At 48.6% G+C, this 17,437-nt stretch overlaps 3 protein-coding genes across 4 annotated transcripts in view; 2 read left to right on the forward strand and 1 right to left on the reverse strand.

Annotated features, from left to right (window-relative positions):
* LOC122682837 (nucleoside diphosphate kinase 6) overlaps positions 1–13,231 on the forward strand; it is a 33,048-nt gene extending 19,817 nt beyond the window's left edge. Inside the window, exon 7 of one of the 2 annotated variants that reach the window (XM_043886074.1) lies at positions 12,634–13,231. In XM_043886074.1, coding sequence (XP_043742009.1) covers positions 12,634–12,676 — 43 coding nt within the window. In that variant the 3' untranslated portion in view covers positions 12,677–13,231. The remainder of the gene's footprint in view (positions 1–12,633) is intronic. The other variant, XM_043886070.1, reaches the window with a different exon arrangement.
* Positions 2,475–3,906, reverse strand: LOC122682839 (cathelicidin-1). Its single transcript, XM_043886077.1, has 4 exons — positions 3,694–3,906; positions 3,473–3,580; positions 3,253–3,324; positions 2,475–2,667 (listed from the first exon to the last, which is right to left on the reverse strand). Exons 1-4 carry the CDS (start codon positions 3,889–3,891, stop codon positions 2,578–2,580), a joined length of 468 nt encoding a protein of 155 aa, XP_043742012.1. The 5' UTR covers positions 3,892–3,906; the 3' UTR covers positions 2,475–2,577.
* On the forward strand, positions 7,044–8,382 carry LOC122682840 (nucleoside diphosphate kinase 6-like). The gene is made up of 3 exons (XM_043886078.1): positions 7,044–7,347; positions 7,722–7,882; positions 8,147–8,382. The coding sequence occupies exons 1-3, from the start codon at positions 7,286–7,288 to the stop codon at positions 8,365–8,367; spliced, it is 444 nt and encodes a 147-aa protein (XP_043742013.1). The 5' UTR covers positions 7,044–7,285; the 3' UTR covers positions 8,368–8,382.
* Positions 13,232–17,437: the final 4,206 nt, after the last annotated feature.

The following is a 17,437-nucleotide window of genomic DNA, read 5'->3' on the forward strand; positions in this document are numbered from 1 at the left end:
GGGACACTCTGTCCTCCTGAAATTGCCCCTGACCAATAGTCCCCTGTCCCTGCTCTCCTGGGTCCCCTCCTCCCTGCGTGTTCCTGCTGACTCTCCTCCAAGGACTCTCCTCTTCGGAGACAGGGCTGGCTCAGGTGCATCCGGGCTGCTTCACCTCCCAGTCCTCAAATGTTCCTGGGACGGCCCTCCTGAAGAAACCAGTTCTCATGCACATCATCACTGCTCTGTGCCTCTGGGTTCAAGACTCCCAAGAACACCCTGGTTGTCTGCACTGGACTGTTGGCGGGGTGCTATCGCAGGAGCCCTGAGCTGGAAGCCTGGGATCCCCATCTGCTCCTTCTTCCTCCTGAGGACACTCCCCTGACCTCCTGCCACCGCTGCCCTGGGCCTACCCTGTCTTCTGTCCTCTCAGTGAAGCCACAGGTGTAGACTCCACCTTCCCCGAAAGGCTGGTTCTATCTGACCACTGTCCACCCGCCAATCTATTTCCTAGGGCTCCAACAGACTGCCCATTTGACCATTCCACCCCGTGATTCCAGAGCCCACCCTCCCCACTACCTGGCATTAGGGCCTAGATGTTTGCTGCTCTTAGTTTTCTTCAATCCAGACTTTGGGCCTCGGTTGTCAGGCTGCCCTGTCCTCCACAACCATTCAGGCCCCTCAGAACCTCCTACTCCTTCTTCCTCTGAGGACACTACCCTGACCTCCCGTCACCCTTGCCCTAGTCCTACTCCTGTCTTCTCTCCTTTTGGTGACGCCACAACCTCCAGACTCCATGTTCCAGAAGCTGGAGAATATCAGTTTCTCCCTGAACACTGCCCACCCTCCACGCTATTCTCTATGGCTCCAACACACCGCCCATTTGACCATGTCACCCACTGCCTCCAGAGCCCACACCACCCCCACCTGGCATCAGGGCCTAAATGGTTGCTCTTCTTACTTGTCATCACCCCATGCCTGTGGGCTTCCGGTGTCAGGCTGCCCTGTCCACCCCAACCCCTCAGGCCACTCAGAGCCTCCAGCTTGTCTCCCATCTCTGCCCCTGATCCCACTGTTAACCCAGGTCTTCCTCCTTGGGAAGCCTTCAGGGATCTTCAGGCATAGAAGCCACCTCCTCCTTTTTTCTGACCTAGGACATCAGTCTTCAGGACATCCCTTCTAATTTGACCCCCAAGTGACTCCATGTCCAGTCATCCAGTCGAGGCACCAAGCAGAGTGGCCAGCGCTGAGGTGTGGAGGGAGTTCAACTGGGAGAGATAATAAGCCAAAATGTTAGAGGGTCCCAGAGGCCATGAGGCAAATTCTAATCCAGTTTCCCGTGGGATGGCCACGGGACTGCAGTTCGGGGGTAGTAGCTCTTGGCCACTCTCGGCCTCTGGGACTCGGGACAGTTATCTGGGAAACCATGGAAGATGGCAGCTGAATGGAGGGTGGTGGTTACACACTCAGCCTTGGAGAAGGAAGGAGAAGTGGGCTTCCATGAAACCTGGTTTCCTTGTCCAGGTTTGACCCTAGGCTGTTGTCAAGCAGCCTCTTGGTCAAGCTGGATCATTTTCCCACATCAAAGACAAAAAGGGCCATGATTACAATAGAACATAATTAGTAATACATGTAGTGACTGGTGTCTGGTACCGGGAACAATCTCTCTGTGCTTTCCTGCCTCTGGGCCTTTCACTCTTACACTCTTCAGACTGAAGTCCTCTTCCCCCATCCATCCCTGATCCTTCGGAGGTCCCACATCCGGGTTCTCAGGCTGCACTTCCTGTGATGCGAAGGGTGAACCTTCCATGCCTCCAGCATCCAGCTTTCCTGGCTTAGTCCTCACAGCCTGTCAGAAGTGAGGTCTGCTCAGGAGAGACATCACAGTCCTCATCTTAGATTGCTTGCCCCCGCCGCCACACCTGGTCCTTGAGCAATCCACATGCACCTTTTCCCCAGCAAACTCAGGTATGAGCCCGGATCCTGCATCGCCCCCTCCTCTGCTCCTCCCAGCCAGCGTCATGTCCATGAGACTCAAGGGCATTGCACCTGCAGGCTTAGCCCTGAGAATCAACTGCGTCTCTGAGTGCTTCAAAGGTCAGAAGCCTGGCCCCTCGTGGACTGTCAGCTCTGTGTGAGCAGGGTCAGCATTCCCACCAGCATTGCACACACAGTAGGTCTCCTTAGGTCCGACTGGGTGTTGGAGGAGGAGGGCAGGGGTGGGTGAAGGGCTTGGGACGAAACCAAGGATGGATCTCCTGGGGCTGCTGTCTCCCCCGTGCCCTCCTGGAAGGAACAGGGACCTCACCCTCCTCTCTGCTCACAGGGGGGATCTCACACAACATACACTCTTGTACACACACACAGACACATAGACACACACATACACACACACACACTCACACATACATACACACACGAGATATGGAATAGTTAAAGATTCCTTCTTGATAAGTGTGAGGAGAGGAGACAATGAAATTGAGGCCTGGAGGATATTCATATCACAAGAATTTATTTTTCAGATCCAGTAGTCTGAGGCAGAGCAAGAAAACCCTTGGGACTCTTCTCTGGCTTATGATGGAAATCTTCAAGCGCTGATTATCTGCAAACCCTTATCACGACGATGCGACATACTCGGGCTGCTTGTGGAGGCGCCCATGGTTGCTTTGTTATCCTGATGCTCTGGTGCTGTGAAACAGAAAGGAACACAGGCTGCTTGTTGGTACTGCATCACCATCACCCCAACATCCTTCCCTACCTGGACCTCCCATTTCCAGGGTCGCACCAGGCTCCTCGGGCACCAGTTCACCTCTGGCTGTGATATGTGGAGCATGAGGTGGAATCCCCACACTCACAGATAGATGAGGACACTGAGGGAAGACAAGGGCTTCCCAGAGTCACAAGCCCATCCCAGCAAAGCTGGAAGGGAGCATTAATTGAGAGTTTGTGACTCTCAAAACTTTAGGCCGGTCAGAGTCCCTAAAAGTCCTGGGAAAAGACAAATGATCGGACCCCACCCCAGAGACCGACTTAGTTTCTCTGAATGGGGCTGAGAATCTGCCTTTCTGACAAGTTCTCTGGGTGGAGACCCCAGTAGAGAACCACTGCCTTTAGGGACACACAGCCAGGACTGGAGACCTGGGGCTCGGGGAGGGAGGGGGCAAGGTAGGAGGGCCTTTCTCTGCCCTGGATGGGGCAGCGGGTCATTGGTCCAAAGGAAGTTCCACAACCCACTCCCACGGCAGTTCTCACAGTACAGAAGGGGACACTTACATTATTACAGGTGATGTCGAAGTTACCCCTGACCTGGTCCAGGGTGACTGTCCCCTCACACCGTTTCAACAGCTGGAAAGGGAGGCTCAAGGTCAGAGTGGAACCACCCACCCCCAGGCCATAACCTCCCAACCTCACACCAGGGGCTAGGAATCTTGCTGGAAGTGCCCTGTTCAGCCATCTGGGAAGCATCCTCCTTGCCCCCAGCCCCCAGGCTCACCCCATTCTCCTTGAAGTCACACTGCTCCGGGGGCTGCTGGGTGGTCCTGGAACACACGGTCTCCTTCACCCTGAAGCTCACCCGCTTCGGGGTGTCTGGGTCTTCATCCTGGTCAAGGATCAGAGTGGGGAGACTGGGCTCGGGCTCAGGCTTCCCTCTCTGCTCTGTGTCCCTGCTCCCCCACCTAGAGGGTCCCTTCCCCAGCCCCCTCCCTGACTCACATCCTGAGGAGGCTGGTCCAGCTCGAGAAGACGGTAAATATTAGGTTCTGAGGATTGCTCATTGAGCTGATCCACAGCACGAAGCACGGCCTCCCTGTAGCTGAGGGCCTGGGCGCTGGCCGAGGGCAGCACTAGTCCCAGGAGCAGTAGCCACAGTGCCCAGTGTCTCAGCGAGAGGCTGGCCCTCTGGGTCTCCATGATCCCCAATCTGCCTCCTCCCAGCCCGAGGGACCCCCTTTTATGCTCAGCCTAGCCCTGTTGCAAAGACTCAACCTGACCTGCCCCATCCCTGCCCTCCTCCCAGGGTGCGAGGTGGACTTGCCTCAGCCCCTGCTGTTGCTTCATGGGATTGCTGGGCAGTGGGCAGGGAGGCCCCCGTGCAAAGTGAAGAAATGGTTTCTCCATCTCCCTGACAATATCTGGGCCTCTCCTGGGGTCCATGGAAGTGTCACAGGCAGGGTTGCTCAAAGGGGTTGAGTCCTCCAGTCGAGGGAGGGACCAGGCACGGTCTACATCCCCTCTGACTCCACACCATGGGCTCCTCAGGATTTGGGGTAAAGGAGTGTATTCAGGAGTCAGCCTCCAACACTTGGCACTGCCTGGAACCCAGTAGAGAGTCACTTAACATTTGGTGAGGGGATGACAGTACCACATCTAAAGATGTCCACACCAGAATTGATGGGAGAGCACTGTGTGACCATACCCTTGTGGCTAGGCTCTTTGGGAATGTAAATTGCAAACCCTCTGTAAAACACAAACGATAGGAAGGGAAGGGAGTACTGGCAGAGACAGGTCATGTTTCAACTTGAACTTCTAAATGGGTCACTCCTTTGCAGGGTTACAGTTGCACTAACAAGATTATCTCCCCCAGTGGGCAACTTGAGGGTCCTGTACTAGTCCTTTCCCTCAATCCCATGATCCCAATGGGCAGTTAAATACTAAGCAACTGTCATCTGCTTGATGAATGTCAGAAGTGAGAGCCCTAGTTGACTTGCAAGACTGCGTGGCTCCAGAGTAAGAAGGGTGGGGAGGATAACACTGATGAGTCTCTAATCTGGCTCTCTGGTGCAGGAGGGAGATGACCTCGATCATGCGGAGCCCGCAGGCTCTCCAGCTCACTCTGGCCCTCATCAAGCCTGATGCCCAGTTGCTCACCCCCTGATTCTGGAGGTAAGAACACGTCCTAAGCCTCTACTGTATGCCCTGGGCATTGCTTCTGTTTCAGCTGCCACAGGGCCATTTGTGAAGACTGGCAACACAGTCCTGTGCTAGATGGTGTGGAGGCAAAGCTAGACGTCATGGATGCTGACCCCAAGGAAACTAAAAATCTGTTGGAGAACTGAGGCAGATATAAAATATAACCACTGGTAGTCCAGTGCTGAAGAATCCGCCTTGATGCAGGGAACATAGGTTTGATCTGTGATCAGAGAACTAAGATCCCACTGAGACTGGGGAACTAAGATGGGGCAACTAAGCCCACGTGCCACAACTACTGAAGGCCACGGGCCACAGCAGATGATTCTGCATGAAGCAATGAAGATCCTGCGGGCTGCAACTTAGACCCCAGGCTGTGTGCTGTGCTTAGTCACTCAGCCGTGTCCGACTGTCTGCAGCCCCATGGACTATAGCCCCCAGGCTCCTCTGTCCATGGGAATTCTCCAGACAAGAATACTGGAATGGGTTTCTATGTCCTCATCCAGGGGATCTTCCCAACCCAGGAATGGAATCCCGGTCTCCCACCTTGCAGGCAGATTCTTTAAACACATACAGCCAAAGAAACAAATAAATAAAATATTTTTTTAAAAAATTAAACAAAGGCTCTAATACAGTAAGAAGCATCAAACCTCAAGACAGTGTGTGTATGCTAGTTGTCTATTGCGTATGTGCTCAGTGGTGTCTGGCTCTTTGCAACTCCATGGATTATAGCGTGCCAGGATCCTCTGTCCATGGAATTTTCCAGGCAAGAAGACTGGAGTGGGTTGCTGTTTTATCCTCCAGGGGATCTTCCCGACCCAGAGATCAAACCCTTGTCTGCTGTGTCTCCTGCATTGCAGGCAAATTCTGTACCACTGCACCACCTGGGAAGGCCCAGTTCTCTATTGCCGCATAACAAATTACCACACACTTAGCAGCTTAAAACAGCATTCATTACCTCACAGTTCTAGAATGTAGAGGTCCAGTAGGTTTGGCTGAGGGCTAGGTTCTCGCCTTAGGGTTTCACAAAGCTGAAGTCCAGGTATCAATTGACTGGGCCCTTATCTCCAGGGTGTGGGGAAGAATCCATTTTGAAGCTCATTCAGAATGGCTGAATTTGATTTCTGGGACTATAGGACTGAGGTCCCCATGTCCTAGCTGGCCTTCAGGTGGGGACTATCATTTTAAGTAACTACTCACATTCTTCATACAAGACTCACTCCCATCTTCAAGATAGCAACAGGGAGTCTCTTTTCTTCAAGTTTTAGGCTGTAAAGTTTCCCCAGGAGTCTTTTGGTTAGCCTGGATCTCCTGTTCAGTCAGATGCTCCCTGTCACTGACTTTTATCTTTGGAATGGCGTTCATCCAGGCTGTTCATCAGCAGATTCTGAGCAACAAGTTCCTTATTGTGCGAATGAGAGAACTTCTGTGGAGAAAGGAAGACTGCCAGAAGTTTTACCGAGAGCATGAAGGTAGGAGCCAAGCATCCTCTGAGCGGGAGGCTTCTCTATCCCTGGAAAGATTTTACCGACACCCAAGTCAGGTTCTCACAGACGTCAGTCCGGTCACTCAGTGTATCTCTTTGTGACCCTGTGGACTGCGGCATGCCAGACTTCCCTGTCCATCACCGACTCCCAGAGCTTGCTCAAAGTCAGGTCCATCGAGTGGGTGATGCCATCCAACCATCGCATCCTCTGTCGCCCCCTTCTCCTCCTGCCTTCAGTCCTGGCATCAGGGTCTTTCCCAATGAGTCAGTTCTTCACATCAGGTGGCCAAAGTATTGGAGTTTCAGCATCAGTCCTTCCAATGAACATTCAGGACTGATTTCCTGTAGGATTAAGTGGTCTGATCTCCTTGCAGTGCAAGGGACTCTCAGGAGTCTTCTCCCAACACCACAGTTCAAAAGCATCAATTCTTCGGCATTCAGCTTTCTTTATAGTCCAACTCTCACATCCATACATGACTACTGTACTTACCAACCGGAAAATTCAGCCAGTCTTCTAAAGAGTGGATGGATAACACAAACTTTTCATGATTATCAATGTTTTTAAAATATTTTCTAGGAGGGTCCTACCTCATGGTACAAAAAGAAATTTAGTCTTCTATCCTGATAGTATCACTTGTCAACAATTGACTCTGTCAAATACTCTCCAAAGGCTCATGATTTCATTTCATTTCCCAGCAACCCCATGAGGTAGCTATTATGTCCCCAGCACACAGATTAGGAAACTAAGTTAGGGAAGTTATTGATTTACCCGAAACTACACAGGTGGTAAGTTGGAGAGCCTGGGTTCAGACCCAGGTAAGTCAGACTCCCTGTTCCTTTCTCGAAAGCAGTGATTCTTCCCTCCTCTACGGAGGCAGGAGTATAAAAAATTCTCTTGGCACTGGTGTCTTAATGGAGGTCCTCTCTCCTTGCAGGGCTTTGTTCTCTCAGCGGCTGGTGGAGTTCATGGCCAGGTATTTCTCATTTTAGTTCCAACATCTTCATCCACTGACTTATTTCGCCTGCCCCCCTAAGTAGCTTTATTAATTTTATTTGCCACTCTTTAAAGTTGTAAGCAGTGTCGAGGGTCTGAAGAAACATGGGTTTGGGCCGAGACTGACCCCGTGGCCACCTGTTCTGAGGTGCTTGCTGATCCAGGGGCTGTAGAAGAGTGTTGCTGAATGCTTCCTAACAACTCTGCTGTCTCGGTGGCCTTTCTTCCTCGGCGGCCTTCTGTCACCTCTTTGATGCAGTACTCAGCTAGAAAGGCAAGGGGACTCTCAGGATGTCCAGTGTGCCCTCCTGAACCCAGAGCCAGATTCCTGACATGTGCTCCCCTGGTTCACAGTGGGCCGATCCGAGCCTACATCCTCGCCCACAAGGACGCCATCCAGCTCTGGAGGACCGTGATGGGACCCACCAGAGTGTTTCGGGCACGCCACGTGGCCCCAGATTCAATTCGTGGGAGTTTTGGCCTCACCGACACCCGTAACACAACCCACGGCTCAGGTGAGGCTGCCTCCTGTGTCCACAGTATTCAAAGGGAATTTGGTTCAAGGACGCTGGGCAGGCTGGGTGGTGGGGTTGAAAGGCAGGTCCCCCAGGGAGCTTTCCTCCCAGTTGGGCTTCTGGCCCTTTGTGGTGACCTCGGCAGATGTGGCCCAGGACGTAGGGGTGGGAGAAGTACAGGCTCTGAAGCTGATTATGACTGCTTCTTGCGTCTACCCTGCACTCCCTATGAGAACCCCTTCTCTTCCTCTCCTCCCCTTACAGACTCAGTGGTTTCAGCCAGTAGAGAGATTGCAGTCTTCTTCCCCGATTTCAGTGAACAGCACTGGTACGAGGAGGAGGAGCCCCAGTTGCGCTGTGGCCCTGTGCACTACAGTCCCGAGGGTGGCATCCACTTTGCTGCTGACCCAGGCCTGAGAGTTGGTGAAGACTGGGGCATCGCCCAACCTTCTCCACAGACCTCTGGTCCCAGAGCAGTCTTCTAGGACTGCTTGGGCCATCTCTGCTGGGCATCAACACCTACGTGAGGGCCTAAGCTCCTCACTGCCACCTCTTCTAGAATCTACTATCTACCTCATCTCTGGAATATTCATGGCTGGTTCCGAGGAATGATGGCTCCTCTTTTTTCTGAGAACTGTTCATCATTTTCAAGGAGAAGCTCGCCCAGCTGACTTGCCTGAAAAATGCAGTGACTCTCTATTAGTCACGTTTGGTCTGTTTTCCTTAATAAAAGTCAGTATGCTACTGAATAAAGGCTGGGAGCACTACTCGGTGCTCGCTCTCTAACTGGAGCGTTTGGACCCGTCCTAAGTCAAGTTTCTGGTCTATGCTAAGTGAAGACAGAGTCAAAATCTCCCAGGAGGTTCACGTGGCGTACAGCTTATGTAGAGCACAAAGGCCCCTGGCATAGGCCTGCATCCTGGACGAAGGGGCACCTTTGGTTTGAGCAAAAATATGTCTGCCAGTAGTGGCATATTGTTATGACTCACTTTTTTTCTTTTTTCTGATTTGCACAGAGCCACTAAAGGCAGCCATGTCTCTGCTGTAGCTGAGGATGACAGTTACCTACTGCTATGACAAATCACCTCAAGATTTCATGGCTTAAAACCATAATGACTGAACTTGTATTTATGTCTGTGGATCAGCTGGGTGATTCTGCTGGGCTCACCTGGACGCTGCTGTTTTCCTCCTGAGCTGCTGCTTTGCATGGTTATTTCACGGTTCCAAGAAAACAGGCCTCCATTCACGAGCTTATCGAGCTTCCGCTTGGGTCATGTTTGCTGGTACCCCACTGCGAAAGGCAAGTCACATGGCCAAGCCCAGAGTCCATGTGGGAAGCAACTGCGCAGGGCACAGATGCAGGGAGGTGTGAATCACGAGGGAGCGTTACCATGACAAGCTACAATCTGAAAGTGAACAGGCTTCAATTTATATAGAGAACTTATGCAAACAAGTATTTGCACAAGCCAGGAAAAGAAAGAAATAGCCAGAGAAGGACGGCTGAAGCCTTGCCCACATACTTGCCCTCATCAGGCTCCTCTCCTGAGTGTGTCCTCTGGTGTGTGTTGAGGAATGTCTTGTGACTAGGCCCCCACCCACACTCCCTGTGAACAAAAGGCTTCTCACCTGAAGGTGTCCTCAGGTGTGATTTCTCCCTAAAGTCTTGGCCACAGTTCCTGCACACAGAAGGTTTATGCCCTCTGTGAATCCTCTGGTGCTTAACGAGGACTGACTTTTCACTAATACCTCACCCACACAGCACGCACACAAAGGGCTTCTCCCTTGTGTGTGTCCTCTGATGCAGTGTGACTTGAGGCTAAAAGCACACATAAACCTTCTCCCCGGAGTGTGTACTCTGGTGGTTTTAAGGGGCGACATCTAAAAAGCCTGGCCCATGCTTCCTACATATTTAAGGCTTTTCCCTGTGTGTCCTCTGATGTCTGATGAATGTGACTTCTGACTAAAGTTTCACCCACACTTTGCACACAGAAGATCTTCCCTCCCTGTGACAATGAAGAGGTTTGACTTCTGGCTAAAATCCAGTCCACACTCTCCAAACCGGAATGCTCCAGATCCTGAGATTTCTACCCTCTCGGGAACGTTGTCTGTCTCCCCAGAGCTTACCCTCTGGGCTGGACTGAGCTGCACCTTCGACGCAGTTGCCTCCCTGAGAGTTTACTGGTGGTCGTTGGGGTGGGCTAGACAAAAGCACTGAAGTCCTCCTGTCATTGGTAATTAAAAAACAAAACCCCCCCAAAAAACAAAACCCAAAGGGGTAGAGCCCCTCCCTCTTTGATGTTCTGCTTAGCCCACCACCACCCCTCCCCAAAGTGGTTTTCATCAGAATGTTGTTGCTGCTACTGCTGCTGCTCAACTGGGCAAGCATCTCCTGGTTGGTGTTGATTTCCTGCACATGAATCTGGAAATACGACGACTGCAGAGATCACACTGGCTGAGAATCTGCTTACTGCCAGATGACAGACAGGCCAGGGGTGGATTTGTGGCTTTGAATCTGAAGAAAGAGTTTTCAGCCTAAGTAGTCATAGGAAGGGTTAGCTAGGCTTTCCCTCCTTGTCATAATGTCTTATAGTCCATTCATCATTCACAACCACTAATGTATGTCTCTCCAAGGCAAGTTTCACCAGACCTATATTTCCATTTAACCCCTTTTGACTTTTTATTTGGAAATAATTTCAAACATACAGAGAAGTTGCAAGAGTAAGGAAAGTACACAGAACAGCTCTTACCTTTTACCCAAACTACTTAGTGTTAAAATTTGTATGTTATATGTGTGTGTGTACATGTATATGTACATAGTTTTTTCTTTGAATTAATGCATACATCAATACTCTTTACCTATAAATACTTCATTGTGTGTCTGACAAAAGTAGGGATATTCTTTTTCATAACCACAATACAGTTATCAACTCCAGTAAATTTAACATTTATATAATACTTTAACAACTAGGAGGGCTTCCCTGATAGTAAAGAGTCCGCCTGCAATGCAGGAGACCCCGGTTCAATTCCTGGGTCAGGAAGGTCCCCTGGAGAAGGCATAGGCTACCCGCTCCAGTATTCTTGGGCTTCCCTTGTGGTTCGCCTGGTAAAGAATCCACCTGCAATGCGGGAGACCTGGGTTCGATCCCTGGGTTGGGAGGATCCCCTGGAAGGGAAAGGAAAGGCTACCCACTCCAGGCTACCCATTCTGGCCTAGAGAATTCCATGCACTATATAGTCCATGGGGTTGCAAAGAGTCGGACATGACTGAGCAACTTTCACTTTAAATTAATGACTATCATATGTATTCCAGTTGTCAGCTGATCCAATAATATCCTTTATAGCATTTTCCCCACAGCACAGGATGGTCTACAATCATATTAAAATTAGTTATGTTTCCTTAGTTTCCATTAGTGTCTCTTTCATGAGACTGGCATTTCTGAAGAACAGAGTTCTTTTTTCAGAGAATCTTTCTCATGTTTGGAATATGTATAGAACATTCCTGACATCTTCCTATGATTAGGTTCAGATTATGTACCCCAGTCAATTTTTTTTAATGTTTATGTATTTTATTTTTAGGCTGTGGTGGGTCTTTGTTGCTGCTTTTGTTGCTGCACACGGGCTTTCTCTAGTGGTCGCAAGCAGGGGCTACTCTTCATTGCAGGGTGGTGGGCTTCTCATTGTGATGGCTTCTCTTGTTGCAGAGCATGGCCTCTAGGCATGCAGTCTTCAGTAGTTGCAGTGCATGGGCTCAGCAGTTGCAGCTTGCGGGCTCTAGAACACAGGCTCAGTAGTTGTGACACACAGGATTAGCTGCTCTGAGACATGTGGGATGTTACTGGACCCAGGACTGAATCAGTGTCCCTTGCATCACAAGGCGGATTCTTAATCACTGGACCACCCTTTAGTCAATTTTTACTTATTACATCTTTTATTTGAATCAAACAAACAAAAAACCCCACAGTAGAACATATTATTCTATATATTATTCGAAAAAGGAATCTTCCAAGTAAACATCAGAGGCATCGTCAGCTTTGTAAGTATCTGCACTTATACTAAAATTATCTTCTAGGCCATAACCAGTTACACTGACACATAAGCTACAACAATTTGTTTCCAACAAGAGTGAACAATCTTCATGACGAATATGGGAATGTTCTTTGTGACTTTTTCTCTGAAGAGAAAGAGTGGATATACAGAGGAGTCACTCCGTCTGGATGTCTCTAATACAGAAGACAGTAGAGAATAGTGGCTAACCAGAGCATATGTGAAACCTCATTTGAATTTCCCCATTCATTATCTGTCCAACTTCACTGACTCTCACAGGACAGAATGAAGCATGACTAAGACATGTTCTTCTAGAGGGTCTACTGAGCCCAATCAAGTCAGGACCCGCCCTGATCCCAAGGAAGTACTCTCTGCAGCCATGAGAGTTCTGTTCTGGGATCAGGAATAGAATGGATTGGGAGCAGGTGACTAAAGCTAATTCCAGTCTCTTCCTTCTTTATCGCACATTTCTAACAAAACTGTTCACTTTATTCAAGAATGTATACGTATCCAGGACTTCCCTGGTGGTCCAGTGGTAAAGAATTCACTTGACGATGCAGGGACACGGGTCTGATCCTCGGTGGGAAGATTCCCCATGCTGTGAGGCAACTAATCCCATGTGCCACAACCACTGAGCCCATGCTCTAGAGCCTGGGAGCTCCAACTACTGAAGCCCTGACCCTAACCCGTGTGCCTGTGCTCCACAGTAAGAGAAACCACCGCGATGAGAAGTCCGTGCACCGCAACTAGAGAGGAGCCCCCGCTCACTGCCACTGGAGAAAGCCCACGCAGCAATGAAGACCTAGTGCAACCAAACATAAATGAATATATATATATCCGTAATGTTCAGAGTAAAAGCCAAGCCCTGAGTGGCCCACTAGGTTCCACATTCTTTCATAACCTACTGGCTTTCTGACTCCATCTGTACTCTGCCCTTCGTTCACTCCAGTCTGAGCTGCATTGACCTCTGTCCTGCTGCTGTGCAGACTGGGTCCTATGTCTGGAACACCCTTCTCCCAGATATACTACTGGTGTATCCCAAGGACACAGAACTGGACTTAACATTTAATAGTTAATAAACACTTTTGAGTGAACGAGTGATAGGAGCAGAGTTAATTAAGAACGAACATGAAAAGTTAGACAGAAGACAGACACATGTTCTGTTCTCAACACTGTTAGAATCAAAGGCTCCTTGTCATAGTCTATGTTTTGTAACATCTCATTTACTGTCTTGAAATGAGATTCATATTGAATAAAATGTCCCCATACACAGCATTTAAAAAATAGTGCCCTAACCAAAATATAAACGAGAAATAAAGGAAAGTAATTGACAACAAAATACTATGCTTTTCAATATGAATTTCTTGGAAGGACTACACCAGGAGACAGTGAACCAATCAGATGCTTATAGCTATAGGCAGGTCACAGTTACAAACGGAGACAGACATGGACATGCCTTACTGATGACGTGTGCGTTCCACAGATGACAGACACAGGTGTGCTATATGGCTGGTAACTCAAACACTACAACCAGCAATGCCACTGGTGATATAATGTTTTTCTTTTTTTTTTTTTTCCCCAGCTATGCCAAGCAGTGTGTGGGGTCTTAGTTCCCAATCAGGGACTGAGTAAGGGCCACGGCAGTAAAAGCACTCAGCCCTAAGCACCAGACCACCAGGGAACTGCCATGCTTTTCATATTGATGAATACTTCTTGATAAAGTTCAAAACTATTTTCCCCTTGATTTGCAATCTACTATGTGAAAACTACTTTACAATATTATCTAAAGTAGATTTATATTCTAGATTCAAAGCATTATAAATAGATCCGTGGCCTGGAGAGGAAAAAAAAAAAAAAAACAGAAGAGGGCTGATGAATTGATACAAGCTTAAGAAACATTTTTTTAAAAAGCAGTATGTGGATCTTGTCTAGATCCTGATTCAAATTTGCAAAACACTTTGAGATGATCAGGTAAATTTGAACACAGACCAACTATTAGAAAAGACTAACGCACTACTGATAATGTAGTTACATATGTTTTTAAAAAGCCCTTATTTGTTAGCTACTTTGTGATATATTTAGGAGTGATACGTCACATTATTTGGGATATGTTTTAAATAATCCAGCAATAAAGGAAGAAAAGATATACAGAGAAGGAAGGATGAATCAAATGTAGCAAAACAGTATAAAGCCTGAAATGGATCCAATATGATCCAAAGTTTCCATGTAAAAGAATAATTTATTAACACCTTGAGGTAATATACTTCTCAGAATCAATGAAATGCATGACCATATCGACAGAGAAGAAGATCACCAGGTGAAACAAGATAAAAACAAGACCAAATGACACTGGCTAGCTGAATGCAAATTTAAACGGGTGAGTCATCACTGAGACACATGGAGAAACGAGGTGATATACATGGAGTGAAGTGGAGCCATTAAAACTGATGAAAGCAGTTCAAAAGAGATATAAGCCGAAAAGAACAGAACAAATCAGAACTATTAATTCATAGCTATGCCAAATAGAGAAAAACCTTAAAAAAGCTTCTGACAGAAACTGACGTGCAACTCCCAAAATAGCAGTCTTAAGAACTCAGGAATATCCAGAATAATTTTGTGTCTACCGATGGAGACAAATAGTCAGTTTCAAGTTTTCAATAAATGAACAAATGTAAGATTTATGATATCACTTTGTTGTTTAGTCGCTAAGTCCAACTCTTTGTGACCCTGTAGACTGTAGAACTTATAAACCACAAAACTGGTGACTTCCTTGGTGGTCCAGTGGTTAAGAATCTGCCTTGCAATGCAGGGGACTCAGGTTCAATCCCTGGTCAGGGAACTAAGATCTCACCTGCCGTGGACCAACTAAGCCTGTCTGCCGCAACAAAAACCCAGTGCAGTTGAAGTAAAATAATGATAATAAAAAGAATCAGTTAAAAAAAAATACACAAAACTGATAGCTTTAATTATACTTTAAGATTTTTAACTCGCAGGGCTCAGAGGGGCCTCTTTTAATACTTTCCTCTCCTCCTTGCTCTCTGTACTCCGATCACACTGGTCTCCCTACTTCCCTATCTCGGGGTCTCAGCGCTGGTTGTTTCCCTGCCCGGAAGAGTCTCCCACCACACCCACATATCTACCTTCCATACCTCTTGCAATCTTCTGCTCACACATAGTTCCTCACAGAAGCCAACCCTGATCGCCCAACTCTGCCTCTACACCCTGGCACTCTGGATCCCCTTTATTCTGCTCTACGTATATATTTGTACATATTATGCTTAGTATAATTTCCCCCCTCCCTCATGATCCAGGTCACTCATAATGTGGGTCATATCTACAATTTTTATTGCAGAGGAAGAAGGATGAATGGCTGGCTGGATGGGTGGGTGGAATGAAGGACAACCTAACTGCAGTATGTGGCACATATGGCATTTCAAGTCAATGAGAAAACAATGCCGCTTCAATAATTGGTGAGCACAAACTACAAACTACATGGCAGTTCAGCATATATTAAAATTGCAAACGTGACTTCTAAATGTGACGCTGTCATGGCTAACGCCATGGCAGGCAGCCTAGATTAGGAGTAGGCCTGGTTTCCCGGGGTAACATAATTATCAGGCCTCCTGGAGCCAGCCAATCAACATATGCCTAGCCAGAGAAAAGGGAACCTATCAAGGGAAAGCTAAAAGCCCCACGTTGGGCCAACAAAAATTACCTTGCAACTGTGTAACCAATCTGCTTACGCCAACTACCCACTGTGTAACCAATCCGATTGTGCCAACTACCTGCTGCTTATTTTGACCTAATAAATACCCGAGAGAACTGGGGCTCGGGGCCTTTCGTCCTCACACACCTGCTGAGGGCGGGAGGCCCTGGCTCGAGTCCGTAATAAATTCCCCTATTGCGAGTTGCATTGTTTCGAGGAGTCTTCTTTCCCGACCGGGGACTCGGACTACGGGCAGAACACTAAAACCATTAGAATCTTCTTCGCCTTGGTAGAAAAGAAAACCTGAGTACCAGCAGGCATTTGGTTGTGACAGATGCATCCTCCTGCCATCTCATGTTCTCAGGTCACCATCAGGTCCTGAGTTTTCTCTCTGCAGCACAACCCAACCCAGGAAGGTGCCTGGTGGCTAGGGAAGAGGGGCTGAAAAAGCCATTCTGCAGGAGCCTCCAACAGAAATATTAAATGTGGTAGATACAGACCCCTCAGACAAGACAGGGTAAGAATGCCCTCCAGACACATCAGCTCCTCTAGGAAGCGTCCCCAAGAGCCCAGGAACGATCTGCCACATGCAGAAATAGCCCTTCTCCCAGCACAACGCTATCCAAGAGTAATATAGAAGCTACAGTGCCAACCACATACGTAATTTTAAATTTCCAGGACTACCCTGGTGGTTCCACGGGTAAGAACCTGTGCTTCCACTGAGGGGACACGTGTTCCATCCCTGGTCAGGGAACTAAGATCCCGGACTCACGCATGCCACACGGCACCACCGAGGAAAAAAAAATTCCATAGCAGCCATCTCAAATAGTTGTTTAAAAGGTGAAATTAATTTTATGGGCTTCCCAGGTAGCTCCGACAGTAAAGAATCTGCCTGCAATGCGGGAGACCCCAGTTGGATCCCTGGGTTGGGAAGATCCCCTGAAGAATGGAATGACAACCCACTCCAGTATTCTTGCCTGGAGAAATTCCGTGGACAGAGAAGCCTGGGGGACTACAGTCCAAGGCGTCCCAAAGAGTCAGACAACACTGAGTGACTAACTTCACTTCTTCAACCCAACATATCTAAGATATTATCATTTCAACACATATGCAATGTTAAAAGGTTATCAAGAGTTTGGATTCTTCCCCCCACCCCCAGTAATCTCCTTGATATCAGAGGTGTTTTGCACACCTACAGCACATTTCAAAAGACGTTAAAAAGACAGTTAAAGCGAAATGCAGCCTCAGCAAAATAATCACTTTGTGTCGGGAGCTTTCCCAGTGGCTCAGTTGTAAAGAACCTGCCTCCAATGCAGGACTCACAGGTTGGACCCCCGAGTAGGGAGATTCCCTGGAGAAGGAAATGGTAACCCACTCCAGTACTCTTGCTGGGAGATCTCATGGAGAGAGGAGCCTGATGGGGTAGAGTCCATGGGGTCGCAAGAGTCGGACGCGACTTAGCGGCTGAACAACAACCTGTGTCCGATGAAAACCAAGTTCTAGACTTCTTCATTCTTCAGTTAGATGTTAATTAACAGGACGTAAGGATGTAGTTCTTCAGTAGCACTCGCCACAATTCAAGCGCTCAATTTTCGCCCGCAGCAGATCTGCCGCCAGAGTGGACAGCGCAGACAGCACCTCGCGGAAAGGCGAGGCCGGGGACTCTGGGGAGGTAGCTATAAACCACAAGAACAGGGTACTAGACAACGAGGGAGGGAACGCCGCCCCACCCACAAGGAAGGCAAGCAGTTGGGAGGGGTGTCGCATCCTCAGCGCGCGTCTCCACAACTCCTTAGGGAACCAGC

This window comes from Cervus elaphus, chromosome 24 (assembly GCF_910594005.1).
Source record: "Cervus elaphus chromosome 24, mCerEla1.1, whole genome shotgun sequence".
In the NCBI taxonomy this organism is placed as follows: Eukaryota; Metazoa; Chordata; class Mammalia; order Artiodactyla; family Cervidae; genus Cervus; species Cervus elaphus.